Consider the following 18,645-nt stretch of genomic DNA (forward strand, 5'->3'; position numbering starts at 1 on the left):
TGGTTCTCTACATAAACATCAAAACCTTTACCCCCTATATTCATAATTTGTTAAGGATTAGGCTTCTCCCCTGATGTGATAACTTGGCTAAATAAGGATTCCACAGCTTCAAAAATCGGGTTTTACGTTTAAATGAGCCTCTAACCTCTTGTGCTTCCCATGTAAGTACTTGATGTATTTGGTTACGCCAATGCCAGAATTCTGGTGCATCCGATGAAGTCCACTGTTGCATTATACATTTTCTTGCAATCAAACATAACTTACGGCACAACAGCACCTCTCCTGCTTTGAGCCTCCCAAAGGAGCCTGGGCAATCAAGCACCACTTGAATAGGTGTCCCCTGAACATGGTTTGACGTCAAAAGGGAGAGGAAAGCTGTCACCCTCCTCCAAAAACATCTTATAACCAGACATTCCCAGAGCCCATGGTATAGAGAATTATCAGCAGCTTTACACTTCAGGCAGGTAGGTGTTTCAATTCCCCCCGCCCGAAATAGCTGGACCTGCGAAAAGTAGGCCCTGTGGACAATTCTATATGCACATTCTCGATAACCTGCCCCGCTAATTAATTGGGGAATACCCTTAAGATGAGCTGCAATATCCCAACAGGCAAGATCACATCCCACATCCAACTCCCATCTTCTCTTAAGCTGGGCCAGCTCCTTCCCAGGTGCCAATGTCCAAATTTTCTGCTGTAACTTGGATATGGCTGGCGCTTCCTCTGAAATTTCTGTTAATAAATCCTGTATTTTCTCTCCCAATTTAAACTTAAGTGCTTCTTTGTCAAGAGAGTGAACATAGTGTTTCAGCTGACAGTAAGCAAAATTGTCTCCCCAGCGAATTGATTCCCGCGGAATCAGCATGTCCAGAGCTCTAGGCTCCCCTGTCTGATCTACCACTGTTCCCAAGTTATGGAGACCTTGAGTCTCCCACCGCCTGGACACCAAATTCTCTTGTCCAGGTCTAAACATTGGGTTCCCCCTTATTGTTAGAAGTTCTGTTACCCTCGGGTCACCTCCCAGTTGTTTACCCAGGAATCTCCACGCTTCCCGTACGGGGCTCAGCAATACTGATTTTCTCATCAACTGAGGCAAAGACTTGTTATCCCCTTGCAATAATGACACCAGCTGATATGGTTTAAATAGTTCTTTTTCTATTTCCAAAGGTGTGTGATAATCCGAGTTATAGATCCAATCACGGACATGTCTCAAATTGCATGCCAGATTATAATATTTAATATTGGACAAGCCTATTCCTCCCTGATTCCACCCCCCCAGTAACAATGACATTCGCACCTTTGCCTTCTTATATGCCCAACAGAACTTCGTCACTATACGGTAAAACATCCTTACATCTTTCTGTAACAACTGTAAAGGCAAAGTTTGCATTACATATAACCACCTGGGGAGAATTACCATGCGAATTAGACATATGCGCCCTGATAATGACAATGTCAGTCCTTTCCAGGCTTCCAATTGATGTTTTGTTTTGTCTACCAGCCACTGCACATTTGTTCTATAAAGCCCCTTTGTCCTTGGTGTTAAATAAATGCCCAGGTAGCGAAATGATTCCTCCACCCATTTCAGTGGAAATTGTCCCCTCCATGTTCTACGAGTATCTGCTGTTATGGCCATCGCTTCCGACTTGTCGTAATTCAATTTGAACCCAGAGTATGCCCCAAATTCTGAAAAAACTTCCAGAAGCTCACCTAATGACTCCTGTGGGTTTGTTAACAGTACCAACAAATCATCAGCGAAAGCCGCTACCTTAAATTCCTGTTCTCCAAGCCGCACTCCCCTAATTGTGGAACATTGATTTATATCTCGGATTAATGGGTCCATATATAATGCGAAGAGTAAGGGCGACAGCGGACATCCCTGCCGAGTCCCTCTCTTAATTTCAAATTCCTCAGAAACATTCCATTCCATTTCATCATGCTGATCAATCCATAGACTGGTGGGTTGTGTCCATCTACCAGCAGGTGGAGATAGAGAGCAATCCTTTTGCCTCCCTATATGTGGTCATGTGCTGCCGGAAACTCCCCAGTATGTTCTCTATCTCAGCAGGTGGTGGTCACACACAGCAGCAGCTCTGGCTAGGCCTCCAAGCCTAATCCTTAGGTTTTGTTGAGGCCTGGGGTTGAGGGCTCTTTTGAGCAAGTGCAAACCTGGTGGTGCCAGGTCCCTCCTTTTCTCCCCCCCCTCCCGCTGGCTCCGTTAAAAAAAAAAAAAAAAAATTTTAAACGTCCTTAAAGGCGTTTATTTCGACGTTTATTTAAACGTTCATTGCAGCTACTCACTGGGACACCAGGTCGTTACAGCTCGGAGCGGCAAGCAGGTAATTTTTACCTTTTATAGCGGGCAGGGGGTTCCCCGATTCTTCTCCTCGTGGCATATGGTGTCGGAGGGCGAGGGCGCAAAGAGTCGCTCCCCGGATCGCTTGAGCGCTTCTAGAGGGGATGCGGGGGTCTTAAAGCCTGATTCGCCCTTGTTGGGTGACAGTTTCGTGACCGATGAATGTCCCGGTCCTTCCTCCGGCGTGGCGGTTTTTCCCGCCATAAACGCCCATCCCCCGCTCCTCGCCTCCGCCATCTTGGCCGGCCACGCGGCTCGGACGGCTTCTTCTTGGGCCGCCCTTGAGGTGGGAGACGCTATTGCCATGAACGCCCTTGATTTGGGCGACGGCACAAAAGCGGCTAAAGTTAAGCGCCGTTCTTCCCGCGCGGCTCCTTCGTGGAGTGTCGCGCCGGACGCCATCTTGGATGCGCAGCATGTCTCTCCCCCGCTCTTGCGAGCGCCGGTTGAGGGTGCGTCTAGGGCTGTGGCCCAGGCTGCGGAAGTGCATAGTCTGGGGGGTTTCTCCCCCGAGTTTATTTTGCTGCTGCATCAGGCCTTCCTTATGCAAAACGCTGCCCCTGCTCCCTCGTCTGATAAAGAGGTTGAGGCCCCCGGAAGTAAACGCCCTCGGGTGGATTCCCAGGCCTTGGAGGACTTTGTCTCCTCCGATGTAGATGAGGGCAGCGTATCTGAGTTCTCCCAACGGTCCTTTGGGGATTCCTTGGAGGAGACGGATCCCCGCTCGGATGGAGCGGATGACCCCTCTGCAGCGCGGATATTTCGCTCAGAGGATTTGCCCAACCTGTTATTGCAGGCCATGAGCATTTTGAAGATTTCCTCTCCGGAGGACGTCTCTCCCTCAGCCCCTGTTGGCTCCGCCATTATGCTGGGGACGAAGCGCCCACCTAGAACCTTCCACGTGCATGATGCCATGCACACCTTGATTTCGGCTCAATGGGATGTCCCGGAAGCGAGCCTCAAAGTGGCTAGGGCTATGTCCCGCCTCTATCCTTTGCCTGAAGGTGAACGTGAGGCCTTTCTGTGGCCTACCGTGGATTCTTTAATCACTGCGGTGACTAAGAAAAAGGCGTTGCCGGTGGAAGGTGGCACGGCCCTAAAGGACGCCCAAGACAGAAGATTGGAGGCGGCCTTAAGGTCGTCCTTTGAGGCGGCTGCTTTAAGTTTGCAGGCCTCAGTGTGCGGCTCCTATGTGGCTAGGGCGTGCCTGACTATGGTGCAGCGGGCTTCCCCCTCGGATCCTTCCTTGAGGGCTGATTGGCCGGCCCTGGAATCGGGCTTGGCCTATTTGGCAGACTTGCTGTATGATGTCTTGAGAGCCTTGGCTAAAGGTATGGCTCAGACAATCTCTGCGCGGCGGTGGCTTTGGCTGAAGTATTGGTCTGCTGACCACGCCTCTAAGTCCCGCCTGGCTAAATTGCCTTTTAAAGGCAAGCTGCTCTTTGGGGTCGAGCTGGACAAAATTGTGACCGATCTCGGCACGTCTAAGGGCAAGAGGTTACCAGAGGTCAGGGCTCGGGCCAGTACTCGCCCCGGTACCTCCAGAGGACGGTTTCAGGAAGCCCGTCGGTACTGCCCGGGCAGGTCGGGCTCTTCTGCCCCCTCTTCCTTCAAGAGGAACTTCTCCCCCAAGCAGCATTCCTTTCGCAGAGACCGCCGTCCCGGAGGTGCGCCCTCCGGTCCTCCCCCAGGGTCTCGTACCCAATGACGGGGCCTTGGTCCACGCCCCAGTGCAGATTGGAGGACGGCTGTCCTCGTTTCTGGGCGAGTGGACCAGAGTAACTTCAGACGCTTGGGTGCTGGAAGTCATCAGAGACGGCTACAAGCTAGAGTTCTGCCGACCCTTAAGAGACGGGTTTGTACTCTCTCCCTGCAAGTCTCCGGTCAAAGCTGTGGCAGTGCAGCAGACTTTGGACAATCTGATCCGCTTGGGCGCGGTCGTTCCGGTGCCAGTAAATCAGCTTGGCAAGGGACGTTACTCCATTTACTTTGTGGTACCAAAGAAAGGAGGTTCTGTCCGGTCTATCCTCGACCTCAAAGGGGTCAATCGGGCCTTGAAAGTTCGGCACTTTCGCATGGAGACTCTCCGCTCTGTTATAGCGGCAGTGAAGACGGGAGTTCCTGGCATCCTTGGACATCAAGGAAGCGTACTTGCATATTCCCATCTGGCCTCCTCATCAACGCTTTCTGCGTTTTGCAGTCCTGGGCCGACACTTCCAGTTCAGAGCCCTCCCGTTCGGGTTGGCTACTGCTCCGCGGACCTTCTCCAAAGTAATGGTGGTCATCGCGGCCTTCCTGAGAAAGGAAGGAGTCCAAGTCCATCCTTATCTGGACGACTGGTTGATCCGAGCCCCCTCTTATGCAGAGTGCGGCAAAGCTGTGGACCGGGTGATTGCTCTTTTGAGCTCCCTGGGGTGGATCATCAACTGGGAGAAAAGCCAGCTGCGCCCGACTCAGTCCCTGGAGTATCTGGGAGTTCGTTTCGACACCCAAGTGGGCAGAGTGTTCCTGCCGGACAATCGGATTGTCAAACTTCAGGCTCAGGTGGACCAGTTCCTAGTAGCCTCTCCTCTTCGGGCTTGGGACTATGTGCAGCTGTTGGGCTCTATGACGGCCATGATGGAAGTACTGCCCTGGGCCAGGGCTCATATGAGACCACTCCAAAACTCTCTGCTGCAGCGCTGGACTCCAGTGTCGGAGGATTATGCTGTGCGCCTTCCCTTGGACCCAGCAGTGCGCAAGGCGCTGAGCTGGTGGCTGAAGACAGACAAGTTGTCTGCAGGAATGCCTCTTGTGACCCCGGAGTGGATTGTGGTCACGACGGACGCCTCTTTGTTGGGCTGGGGAGCCCACTGCTTGGGAAGGACAGCGCAGGGGCTCTGGTCTCCTGCAGAGGCAAAGTGGTCTATCAACCTCCTGGAACTCAGAGCCATTCGGTTGGCGCTTTTGGAGTTCCTCCCGGTACTGGCGCTGAAGCCAGTACGGGTCCTGTCGGACAATGCCACGGCTGTGGCCTATGTCAACCGCCAGGGAGGTACCAAGAGCGCCCCTCTAGCCAAGGAGGCTATGAATCTTTGCCAGTGGGCGGAAGCGAACCTGGAACAGCTGTCAGCGGCCCACATTGCCGGAGTCATGAATGTCAAGGCGGACTTTCTCAGTCGCCATACCTAGGATCCCGGAGAGTGGCAGCTATCGGCTCAGGCGTTCTTGGACATCACGAAGCGCTGGGGCCAGCCGAGCCTAGATCTGATGGCGTCATCGGCCAATTGCCAAGTGCCGCGCTTTTTCAGCAGAGGACGGGACCCTCGATCTCTGGGAGTAGATGCTCTCCTCCAACAGTGACCGACACAGGAGCTTCTCTATGTGTTCCCGCCCTGGCCCATGTTGGGCAGGGTGCTAGACCGGGTGGCAAAGCATCCGGGCCGGGTAATCCTGGTGGGTCCGGACTGGCCCAGACGTCCCTGGTATGCGGACTTGATCAGGCTCTCAGTGGACGAACCTCTGCGACTGCCAGCGGAGCAGGGCCTGTTGCATCAGGGTCCCGTGGTGATGGAGGATCCCTCCCCCTTTGGTCTTACGGCCTGGCTATTGAGCGGCAGCGTCTGAGGAAGAAGGGCTTCTCAGACAAGGTCATCGCCACTATGCTGAGAGCGAGGAAGCGCTCTACTTCTACTGCTTACGCCAGGGTTTGGCGTACCTTTGCAGCGTGGTGTGAAGCAGGCTCACTTTCTCCCTTCACTGCTCCAATTTCTTCAGTGTTGGCGTTCCTGCAAGAAGGTCTGGAGAAAGGCCTGTCGCTCAGTTCCCTTAAAGTCCAGGTTGCGGCTCTGGCTTGTTTCAGGGGTCGCCTGAATGGTGCTTCCCTGGCTTCGCAGCCAGATGTGGTGCGTTTTCTCAAGGGAGTTAATCACCTGCGCCCTCCTCTGCACTCAGTGGTGCCTGCGTGGAATCTCAATCTGGTACTAAGAGCCTTGCAGAAGCCGCCTTTTGAACCCTTGTCAAGGGCATCTCTGAAAGACCTGACGTTGAAAGCAGTCTTTTTGGTGGCTATCACTTCAGCCAGAAGAGTTTCCGAGCTCCAGGCGCTCTCATGTCGAGAGCCTTTTCTGCAGTTCACTGAGGCAGGAGTGACTATTCGCACAGTGCCTTCCTTCCTGCCCAAGATTGTTTCTCGCTTCCATGTGAATCAGCAGCTCTGTCTCCCTTCCTTTCGTAGGGAGGACTACCCAGAGGAATACTCTGCTCTCAAATATCTGGATGTGAGACGAGTCATCATCAGATACTTGGAAGTGACCAATGATTTCCGGAAATCGGATCATCTGTTTGTCCTGTTTGCAGGAAGCCATTGCAGCGGCTTATGTGGCCGCAGGGAAGATGCCGCCTATCCAGCTGAAGGCTCACTCCGCTAGAGCTCAGGCGGCCTCGATGGCAGAGGCCGGGCCCGTCTCCTTGGAAGAGATTTGCAAGGCGGCAACTTGGGCGTCGGCCCATACCTTCTCCAGACATTACCGCTTGACTGTGGCTGCTCGGGCGGAGGCCCAGTTTGGAGCTTCAGTGTTGCGGTCAGGGATTGCTATGTCCCGCCCTGGGTGAGTACTGCTTCGGTACATCCCACCAGTCTATGGATTGATCAGCATGATGAAATGGAAGGTAAAATTATGTATCATACCTGATAATTTTCTTTCCATTAATCATAGCTGATCAATCCATAGCCCCTCCCAGATATCTGTACTGTTTATATTCTGGTTGCATTTCAGGTGCAAGTTTAGTCTTCGGTTCAGGACTTCGTGTTCAAGTTTTTTCAATTGGATTCTTCAAGAGTTGAGACGAGTTTGTGTTACAGTGAGCTGCTGCATTCCTCTCCCCTCCGTTTTACGGGGCTGGATTGAGACCTAAATTCTGCCGGCGTTCCCTCCCGCTTCGTGCGGTTGTAGGGCAGCTTTGTACCCCTCCTGCTTCGGCGGTGTTAGGGTCAGTCAGCTCCTCCCGCGGTTGCGGTTGCAGGATAAGCCAGATCCCCCCGCATCGGCGGGTGTGGTGTCCCTCCCCCGCTCCGCGGGGATGAGCTGGACGGATTCCCCTCCCCCACTTGTGTGGGGATGAGCTGGGTTAATTCCCCTCCCCCATTTCGGCGGTGGTGAGCTGGGCAGAGTGTCCCTTTGTGGGTGTAATTCTCTAAGTGCTGAGTCCTGCGGATGGAGCTTGGATATCGACATACTGAGGAGTTTCCGGCAGCACATGACCACATATAGGGAGGCAAAAGGATTGCTCTCTATCTCCACCTGCTGGTAGATGGACACAACCCACCAGTCTATGGATTGATCAGCTATGATTAATGGAAAGAAAATTATCAGGTATGATACATAATTTTACCTTCACCCACATCTTAGCTTTTGGTGATTCATACAATGCCGCTATCGCCCTCACAAACCAGCCTTGAATCCCATATTTGTCCAAGATAGAGAATAGAAAAGGCCACTCCACCCGATCGAATGCCTTTTCGGCATCGAAACTAATCATAATAGACGATTCACCCCCAACCTCCAGGCGTTCCAGGGATGCTAGAATACACCTAAGATTTCGTGCCACTGATCTTCCCTGAACAAACCCCACCTGAGCTTCGTGGATAATGCCCGGGAGAACACGTCGTAGTCTATTCGCCAATATTTTAGCAAATAGTTTAACTTCTTGGTTGAGAAGTGAAATAGGTCTATACGAGGTTACTAAGGTGTGGTCCCTTTTAGGTTTGGGCAAAACTATTATCTGGGCTTGGTTAAGGTGTCCCGGCAAATGATCTTGGTCTACCCAGGCATTAAACGCCTGAGTTAAATACGGTACTATCGAGTCACCTAGCAGTTTGTAAAATTCTGCTTTAAACCCGTCTGGGCCCGGAGACTTACCCAATTTACTGCACCCTATTGCCCAGCTTACTTCATCACAACTAATAGGCGCGTTCAGAATTTTTCGTTCTTTCAGTTGAATTTTAGGGGTTAAGACATTATCCAGATAAAGCTCTGCGCTTAGACCTCTCTCTTCTCCCGAGCCATACAGTGATTGAAAAAAATTTTGAAAAACTTCTCTTATCTCTTTATCTGTGTGGAGTAATCTTCCCCCCTCATTCCTAATAGTTAAAATGTGTCTAGAAGATCGTTTAGCTGCTATTAGCCTTGCCAGCATCTTACCACCTTTGTTTCCTTGTTTATAAAGTTGAAATTTATAATACATTTGTGATTTTACCGCCCGGTCATGGAGTAAGGCGTTCAGAGTTGTCTGGACTGCTAGGATGTCCTGTCTGATTTTGGGGGTTGGTTTTTTCCCAAATTGTTTTCGTAAGCTCAATAATTTTTTCTCCAAGCGTATGATTTCTTTATCCCTGACTTTCTTATAATGGCTTACATAACTTATAATGTCTCCTCGCATTACTGCTTTCCCAGCCTCCCAAAAGAGTACTGAATTATCTTTTGCCCCTTCATTGAAGTGTGAATATTCTTCCCACTTGCTCATTAAGAACTCCTTAAATTTCCCAACAGTATATAGATAGCTAGGGAAGGACCAGTTTTTTTGCACCCCCTCTTGACTCCCCAAGTTCCAGGTCAACCAGACCGTCGCGTGGTCTGAGATTATACAGGGGCCTATCTCAGCTTCTCCTACGTCCGAAAAGAGCTCTCTCGAGATTAACAGATAATCGATCCTGGAGTGAGTACCATGAGCTCTGGACTGATGAGTATATTCCTTTTCCAAAGGATGTAGTACTCGCCAAACGTCTATAAGGTTAAGTATAGAACAAAAGTCTGGCAAGCCCTTCGATGTTTGTGTCCCTCGGCCCTGCATAGGATTAGACCTATCCAATTGCATATCCCATGTCATATTAAAATCACCCCCTAGCACCAACGGAACAGGGTCTACCTGGGTTAGTATTGATATTAATTTCTTATAAAATTTGATGTCAAGTTGATTAGGGGCGTATATACTTCCCAGATTCACCTGCTTTCTGGCTATTACCGCCTTACAGAAAATAAAACGACCGTCCGGGTCTTTTATGATGTTCGTGAGTTGCATTGCCACCCCCTTTCGAATGAGAATTGCCACTCCTCCTTTACGTCCCACTGCTGCTGAAGATATACATTCCCCTACCCACCACTTCGCCAACTTGGCATGTTCACTCTCTGACAAATGTGTTTCTTGTAAAAATACTATATCAGCTCTGATTCGTTGTAAGTAATGCAATATTTTTGATCTTTTTATGGGGGAGTGAATACCCTCCACATTCCATGTGATTATCTTAGTCATTTTTCTTTGCATTTATTGTATGTTGTCCACCAGTTAATTACCCTATTATCTGAGAGGAGCCAGCCCAGCCTCTGACCCCCCTTGTGTAGACCAATAGTTCTCACCCAAGCCCACACATCATTTTGAGTAGTTATCCCAAGTAATTGAGCCCTCATCCTTAATATTAATGCCCATACGCTTATTTCCCCTCCCCCCTGTGTCCCTCCCTTCCCTATCCCTTTCCCCTCTATCCCACCCAATACCATCTTCCCGAACCCCTTCTTACCCCCAAGATCCCTCCCTAGGGTCGAGTCACGTTATACGCTACCCCCTCAATCTCAAATCAGGCCTATTAACATACTTGTTTTACAGGTTTTATTAATATCCCTTATGATATCTTATTTATTTAACCCTGCCCCTTTCCATTTCTCCAATACCCTCCCATATGTGTATATTTTTAATTTAGTGTGGCATACATACATTTTTAAATTTACATCTGCTATGTTTATATTTTGCACAGTAGAGAAGGAAATGCATCAGTGTTTCTAGTTCTCTGTGTTACAGTGTATGCAGAGACCAGCTTCTTGGTGTTTCAGTTTAATTTTTGTATACATATTTATAGTTACTTATCCTATACTTGGTGAGGTTCTATCTGTGTTCTGCATTTGTGAAAAAGGCCACTTATTCTGATATCATTGAATGTCTGTGTAGAATTGATCTGTACTAATCCAGTTTGTTTAGAAGGTGTACAGCATTACGGAGGAAGTGATATCACTAGGCCGAATGGAAACCTAAGCCCACGGCTCTTCACTGAGACACAGTGCTACTAGACAATATGAGTAAAAAGAAACATACTGACCTCCAAGAGTTTGCTTGTCAGAGCAGCTTTCAATGTCTGCAGGATGAAGGCAGTATGGCAGCGCCAACTCAGAGCTGAGGGGCCTCAATGACAGATGCATCCCAAAATAGTGGGGAGACATCTGCGATAACAATGGATGAGATGAAGCACTGGTTGGTATATATTAAGAATGAGATAGCAGCGGCCCGAGCAGATGTAGCTGCGCTTGGATCAGAGCTAAGGGTGGAGATGGTTGAGTCGGGCTACCGGATAGAAGAAACGGAGCACCAGGTTGAAGATCATGCTGACCAAATTGCCTCACTGGATCACCAATATACAGACCTGCAGAAACAGCACATGGAGATGTCTGAGAAGCTTAAAGAAATAGAAAACAGGAGTCAGAGAACAAGCTCCGTATGCCGGTACTCCCAGAGATTCTCAATTTCCAAGATTGTAAAGATCTGGTGCAAACGTTATCCTCACATTTGATGGCATGGGTGGGAAAACAGTGTCCGATGGACAAGATCAAGATTGAAAGAGCACACAGATCAACTGTTCACTTGAGATCAAATTTGTCAAAAGATATCATTTCTTTCTTCTGTTTCTTTTCAGTGAAATAAACAGTATTCTTGGCAGCTTGTAAGCAAGAGAAACTCCTATAGGACACTTTTGAGTTCCAAATCTTCGCAGATTTATCTCAACTACTCGGTGGAGATGAAGGGAACTGCACAATATTGTGTGCAAATTGAGAGAAGAGCAGCTAAGAATGATGGCCCCTAGGCATCCCAATGGATGTTTTTTGGGGCATTTTTCACTTGGATGTTTTTTCCCCAAAATAGTCCCAAAAGAAAAACTCACTGAGCATAAAATGTCTAAAAAGGGCAATTTTCAAACCAAAAATATGGCAAAAATTCCAAAATCAGACTTAGAGGTTTTATCAAAAATGCCTTTCCATGCCTAATACTAGATTTTGGATTTGGATTTTGCTCGTGTCATTCTCAATTGTCGCTCACTTTTTCCATGGCCAACAGGAATATGCTGGACTTGGGAGCTAGGGCTGATTGTGTTAAAGTATCTTCATATATTTCCAGAGTGCTGCAAATATTGTGTTGTTCAATATGTTGTATTATTTTGTCGCATTACTTTGATTTTTTTTTTTTTTTTTGTGTGGCACATAACTCCCTGGAATGTGTTCAGTGTGTATAATAGCATCAGTCACGGAGTTGGTAGCTGTATTCAAAAGTGCCCCCACTGTCCCTTTACTACTGACACAGGACTGAATGTGTTGCACCCCAAGGATTTTAACTTGAAACACCACACCCTATGATGTCACTCCCTAGCCTTCCCAAATATCTGAGTCACTAACTGCCTATGTGCTGTTTACATTGGAAGCAGACAAAGTAGGTACTAGGAGTAGTGGAAGATGACTCTATTCCCGGAGATTATATGGCAGTGGTTCCCAGATCTGGTCCTGGAGGCACCCCAGCTAGCCAGGTTTTCAGGATATCCACAGTGAATATTCATTATGGATATTCTGAAAACCTTACTGGCTGGGGTACTTCCAGGACCAGGTTTGGGAACCACTGCTATATGGGTAGAATCCAGCCAATACAAAGGCTATGGGAGTGGAGTGTCACCAAAGAATGCATCTGTTCGTGGAGATCCTGCTGGATACTTCAGATGGCCCAGATTGGCTACTGTCAGAAAGATGTTTTGTTCAATGGACATTGACATGTCTTATATTCTTGTAATTCATGATGTACTTACACTCATTCATTTAATCTTCCTGTTTTATCAGTGTGAGATTCTTGATGAGAAAATCCGCAGAGTTTCAAGTGAGAGGCAACAGCTTACGTGCCAACAGAAGGAGGTGAGACAGGAGCTGGAACCACCCATTATTTTTTGATCAGAAAACTGATTGACCCACTTTAGTGTGCACCTTTCTAAAGTATCATTGTAGGTTCCCTTCATAAATAGACTAATGTTTACAATTTGATTGAGAAGAATTCTTAGTTACTAGAACTTTTCTCTTTGTGTGAGGGGGACTTCAGAATTATAATAAGTGTACCTGCAAAGACTTGTACAATGTATTGGTACTTTGTTGTTTATAGGTTTAAATACTAACACAACTAAAGATATTGAGAAAGTGGCCTAGTTAGACCAATGGATTGAGAACCAGGGAGGTCAGGGTTCATAATCCTGCTTTTATCTTCCATTGCGCTGGGTACTCACTTAGAGCCCTGTTTACTGAGTTGCGCTTTTAGGGCACGCTGTGTAGGCGCCAAAGTATTCCTATGGGTGCCTACACAACAGAGCCCTTAGATTGTAAACCCTTTTGGTCATAGGCATACTGTTCCTGCATACTTATCACTGCACAGCCCTGTGTATATTCAAGTAACAGTGTAAAAATCCTTATGTGGGTAGGATAGAAACAAACTTTGATATGATCTTTGGCTTGTATGTACATAATATATATAGATATCTATTGTATACTGTGTTTCAGAAAAGAAAACTATACAAAGTTTGTTTTCTGCATTACTCTGTCAAAACTTGGCCTATGTCAATACAGTTTGGGATGTATCATCCTAAATAAATTTGCAATAAGCCTACACTCATGCCAGCCACCTCACCAAAATGATGGTTGCCACCACCTAGCAGTTATTTTCATGATACGTACAAAGACCATTTTGCTTTAAATATTATATGGTTTTTAGTCAAGAGGATCTAATCCTCTTTAAAAAATTTTATCTGGAGAAAGGTTATGGTTCTCATAGACTGGCGCAAGAGTTTCCAGAAAAGAGGTGGAAGAGGGTAAGCGTAGAATATGTTTTGAAGAAATTGCTGGTCAGGAAGCAGCAGGGCCCAATCAGTTTGCACTGAAGAAAACATTGTGACAGTTGAAGAACCAGGTAGTGAAGTGACGACGTTTAGGTTAGGTGGCTGGCATCGTGTAGGCTTATTACAAATTTATTCAGGATGATCTATCCCATATTTTATTGAAATTGTTCAATTTTTGACAGAGTTATGGAGAGAAAACAAGCTTTATATATATTTGTTTTTTGAAACACGGTGTATATGCAAATAAAATGTATTGCCATCAAGGTTTTAATTCTCTGCTTTTCTTCTGCTGCAAGATGCGCCCTTACGAAATACAAAGAACCATCATCCTGGAGTCTCACATTATTTGCTGCACTCTGAATACCAGCGGTGGCATCTTGCTGGAGTCTGCATTTCGTCGTGTGGGGCCTGACCCTTTCAGTTGTGTCATTGTGGATGAGGTCAGCAACTCTCTGTCATATAAATACCACCAGTGGTGTTGCCCAGCTCCTTCCAAACTACTTGAATGAAGAATTCCAACCCCCCCCCCCCCCCCAAGTCAAAAAAAAACCTGTTAAGACAGATGAACCCAACCCTGTGAGCATTACAAACATTCTCTTCATCAAGATTTATCTTTCTTCTGTCTTCTTTTTACCTGTCTCTACTTAGGCTGGACAAGCTTGTGAAGTTGAAGTCCTAATCCCTTTGATTCATCGTTGCTCTAAGCTTATTTTGGTTGGAGATCCAGAACAGCTGCCTCCTACTGTAATCTCTAAGGTAAAAATCCCATGGGGGAACAGAGAAAGTTATGGACTGAATGTGATGGAAAAAGCAGTTTCATCTTTTTGCATTTTCTGTAGGGAGAAACTGTAATGGGAGCGGAAGGACACAGCTCAACTACCAAACACTGAGCCTGATTTATAATAATTACTTTCCTTAGCTGGTAAAGAGCTTTTGGCTTTCAGATTATTCAATTACTAGTAAAAAAGGCCCGTTTCTGAAAGCAATGAAACGGGCGCTAGCAAGGTTTTCATGGAAGTGTGTATGTTTGACAGTGAGTGTGTGAGAGACAGAGTGAATTTGCGACTGTGTGTGTGTGAGAGAGTGAGACTGTCTGTGTGAGAGTGTGTGTTCAAGACAGAGAGTGTGCCGCAGGGGTCCCCCCTGCGTGTGTTGGCATCCTTCCTGCTCCCCCCTGTTTCCTTTTCCCATATCCTTCTAGTCCCCCTCCCAGCCTCAGGGTCGTGGCCCCACCCCCCCCCCCCCCCCCCCCCCGGCCTGCAGGATCGTGGGCCCTGTGGCGGCGTTTTTCTGTATCGTAGTGTGTAGTTTTAGAGAGTGTGTGTGAGAGTGAGTGTGTGAGAGAGAGTGAATGTGTGAGTGTGACAGAGTGAGAGTGTGTGTGGCGTGTTTGTGGGAGAATGTGAGTGTGTGTGAGAGGGAATCCCAGGTTCAGGGTGTTGGCCCCGCCTCCCTTGGGCTTTCAGGATGGTGGTCCCTCCGTCTGCCGGCGTTTTTCCCCCTCCCCCTTCCTGCCCTCCCCCTTCCCTCCTCGCAGGTTGAGGTTCGAGTGCCCCCCCCCCTTCCAGTGCCTTTCAGGGTCGTGGAGCTCCCTCCGACTGAAGCTGTCGCCGTTAATGGCACGTTCAGGCAGGCAGGCTGGCTCCCTGCGTGTGTCCGACGTTCAGGTTGCCTGCCTGCGTCACTCCCTCTGTGTCTCGGAGTTTGTGCGGGGCGATGGGAGTCCTGTGAAGTTGGGAAATGGCTGCCGAGGGGCAAGGGGAGTGAGATCGCGTGTCGCCGATTCTTGCGTCCCCGCCTGCCTCTCTCCGACGTTGTGCGGGCGATGTTAGTCCTCCGGAGGTGGGAAATGTCCGCCGAGGGTCAGGAAGATGGCGTTTGGCCGATTGTCATAGCGCCGCCCTCGACGTCATGACGTTATGACGCGAGGGCAGGCCAGACACTCAGGGCAAACCGGATATCTCTGGCGCCTCAATTTCCGGCTTGAGGCTTCAGAACGTTGGAGGTGCCTTTTATTATATAGAGATTAGTAATGGTCCACAGTTCCCCATCTCAGAAGATACAGCAGACTAGAGAAGGTGCTGGGAAGAGCAGCAAAAACTACATCTCTCTTTCTGAAGGAAGGCTAAACAGGATGGGCCTTATCTGCCTGCAGGTTTATAAAATCATTAGTGGTGTGGAACAAGCTAACAAAGAGCACCTATCATATAGTACTAGGATTGAAGAACACTCTATGAAACTGGTAGAAAATTTAAAAGTTTACAAATCAGAGCGGTGTACAATAAAATAAAATATTTTAAAACAAGCCAGAAAGGAATACAGTAAAATAAAATATTTTAAAACAAGCCAGAAAGGAACTACAAATCATTTATTTATTTGATACATTTGTATCCCACATTTTCCCAACTATTTGTAGGCTCGATATGGCTTACATAGTACTGGAGAGACCTATGCAGGCTCCGGTGTGAACAAATACAGGGTGGTGATGTGGTAAGATCAAGTTCATGTGGCACAGCCACATTAGGGAATCGGAGAACGGAAGAGTTGTGTTATGTCCATTATGTGCAGTAGTTTGGTTGTGTTGCAGAGATTAGGCATTAAGTTGGATCGGTAGGGTATGCCTTTTTAAACAGGTTGGTTTTTAGTGATTTCCGGAAGTTTAGGTGGTCGTACTTTGTTTTCAAGACTTTTGGTAATGCATTCCACAGTTGTGTGCTTATGTGGGAAAAACTAGATGCGTAAGTTGTTTTGTATTTAAGTCCTTGGCAGCTTGGGTAGTGCAGATTTAGATAAGATCCTGTTGATTCGGATGTATTTCTAGTTGGTAAGTCGATCAAGTCTGTCATGTAACTCGGGGCTTCTCCGTAGATGATTTTGTGAACCAGGGTGCAGATATTGACAGGAAAGAAAAGAAGAGGGGAAAAAAAGAGCACATTTTTACAAGTATTGTATCTAGTCCATGCACAAGTAAATCAGAATTTGTTGTTAAAGGATGAAGGCAGCTAGCAAAGCTGGGTCTGAAAATGTTTTGGGCAGGCTTCTGGAGAACAGGTTCATTAATAGCTAGTAGCCTGGCGGACTTGGGGGTCACCACCTGTGGGAATAAGCAGCAGGAAAGGGATCTTCCCCTTAAGATCCGCAAGTTTGCCACCGTCAGAGGCAGGATGCCAGGCTTGATGTGCCATTGGTCGTAGCATGTCGGATCTTTGTCCTTTTTAGACGCATTTCCTACTAAATGAGAGTGCTTATTGTTGATGCTCTGTCCATCTCTGTCCACCTATATACGTGTATCAGGAGCCAGCAGGAGGACTATTTATGTGTTAGAGAAATGGAGCTATAATAGAAACAAAGATTACAATGAGACATGCCTCCTTGTGTTACATTATAAACTTATACCTAAGCTACATGTTTTTTTTTCTTTAGGGAAGGGAGTGTTGGGATGATTTCATAAAACAGTTTAAAGTAGTGCTCAACAATGGTAGGGCTGCTGTGACTCCTAAAAATGACTTCATTAATACTGTCCACTTCACCCCATTTTTGCAGAAAGCTGAGAGCTTTGGCTATGGCAGGTCTTTGATGGCCCGTCTGTGCAATAGTTTGGATAATGAGGCCAAGAAGCCAGTTCTGCAGCTGACTGTGCAGTACCGCATGCACCCAGATATCTGTCTCTTCCCTTCCAATTACTTCTATGGGAAACTTCTGAAGACGCACAGGTAAGCACAATTCCATTTTTTTTTTTTAAAACAGAGTTTCATGGACACCCCCCCCCCCCCTCGTGAATACCTCCCTGACCTTAGATTTTCATCCCAAATTGTCTTTGCCTTCCATAGTCCTCTGCCGCCTATCTCCCTCAGTCACATTGTGCTGAGCTCCCTCTATAAAAGAGCTGCTTTGTTTTCTCGTAGAGGCACAGAAGAGAATCGCTGCTCCTCAGACTGGCCTTTCCAACCCTACCTGCTGTTTGATGTTTCAGATGGACATGAGAAGCGGGAAAATGAGTAAGTTCCCCAAGTCATTCAGGAGGTGCAAAACATTTTTTGTAATCAACACAGCCAAGGGTGGGTGCTTCCCCCTGCGCCTCGATGTAAGCATGTTGTAGTACACACATAGGCGCCCCGTATAAGAGGCTTGGGGAGGCTAAGCCTCCCCAGCCCAATCGTGGACTTCGTTGGCTGCTGCTGCTGCCCTCACAAATGCAGCAGTTTTGCCAGGCAGGCAGGTCTCCCTCATTCCTTCCCGTTCTCGGCTCCCCGACCGGCATAGCCCCCCCCCCCCCCCCCCGCGTTTTAACCTTTAACTTTCCGTTGCAGCGACGCCGACGTCAATGAAGAAAAAAGCACTACAGGCTCGTCTCCGGCTCCAGCTTCTCCCTTCTCTCTTCACACAATGTCCCGCCCTCGCGGGAACAGGAAATGCATCATCTTGAGGGCGGGGCACTGTGTGAAGAGAGAAGGGAGAAGCTGGAGCCGGAGACGAGCCTGTAGTGCCTTTTTCTTCATTGACGTCGGCGTCGTTGCAACGGAAAGTAAAAGGTTGACTGACTCCCTGACAGCTACTGCTACATTCTCTCTATCCATATGTCCCATCCACATTGATAACACCTGGATATGCCAAGCTGACTCCTTGACAACTACTGCTGTTGTCTCTTTTAAAGGCCTCCCCACATTGGTGATGCACCAGAGATTCTGAGCTGATTTCCTGACTACTGCTGCTGCTATCTGTCTCTCTAAAAACCCCACCCACATTGATGATGCACCAGAGTTGATGAACTGACTCCATTACATTTCCTGCTGCCCTCTGTCTCTCCCAACAGCCTTGTCCACATTGGTAATGGACTGGAAGCACTGAGTCTGCTCCCTGATTGCTAGTATTGTGGTCTGTCACTCCAAACACCTACACTGGCAGCATACCAGAGGGTGCCATCAGCTGTTCTGATTTCAATTTTCTTCATAGCAGCACTTTTAGACCAAAGCTAATAGAAAATATAAATGCTCAGACAGCAAAGGTAGAAAACATTTTTTATTCAGAATTTATTAATTGGAATATGTCAGTCTTTGGAAATGTACATCTGTGATATTTTGCATGCAAGTTTCAATTTTTCTAGTATTGCTGCATGCTGAGTCCAACTTCTTGAGGTAACTTTCCAGTTCAGTATTTTTCCTTCATATCTCTTGTGTCATGTGTTGTTCATGTGTGATCAAGATGCAGTATTCTGCTAGCGTGTAGTATTTGCAGCCCTTTTTGTTTTATTTTGTTTTTGTTTCACTAGGTTGTGTTCTCGTGTTTTAGAGCCCAGTGTAATTATAGTGCTGCCTTTCCACACATAAAGTTTGTAGCTTGTCCTGTC

At 47.6% G+C, this 18,645-nt stretch overlaps 1 protein-coding gene across 1 annotated transcript in view; it reads left to right on the top strand.

Moving 5' to 3' along the window:
• SETX (senataxin) overlaps positions 1-18,645 on the top strand; it is a 133,542-nt gene that overhangs the window by 94,934 nt on the left and 19,963 nt on the right. Inside the window, 5 exon segments of the mRNA XM_030206834.1 lie at positions 12,259-12,330; positions 13,595-13,738; positions 13,947-14,054; positions 16,842-17,011; positions 17,204-17,296. Coding sequence (XP_030062694.1) covers positions 12,259-12,330; positions 13,595-13,738; positions 13,947-14,054; positions 16,842-17,011; positions 17,204-17,296 — 587 coding nt within the window.

The sequence above is a fragment of the Microcaecilia unicolor genome, chromosome 6 (genome assembly GCF_901765095.1).
Source record: "Microcaecilia unicolor chromosome 6, aMicUni1.1, whole genome shotgun sequence".
NCBI lineage: Eukaryota > Metazoa > Chordata > Amphibia > Gymnophiona > Siphonopidae > Microcaecilia > Microcaecilia unicolor.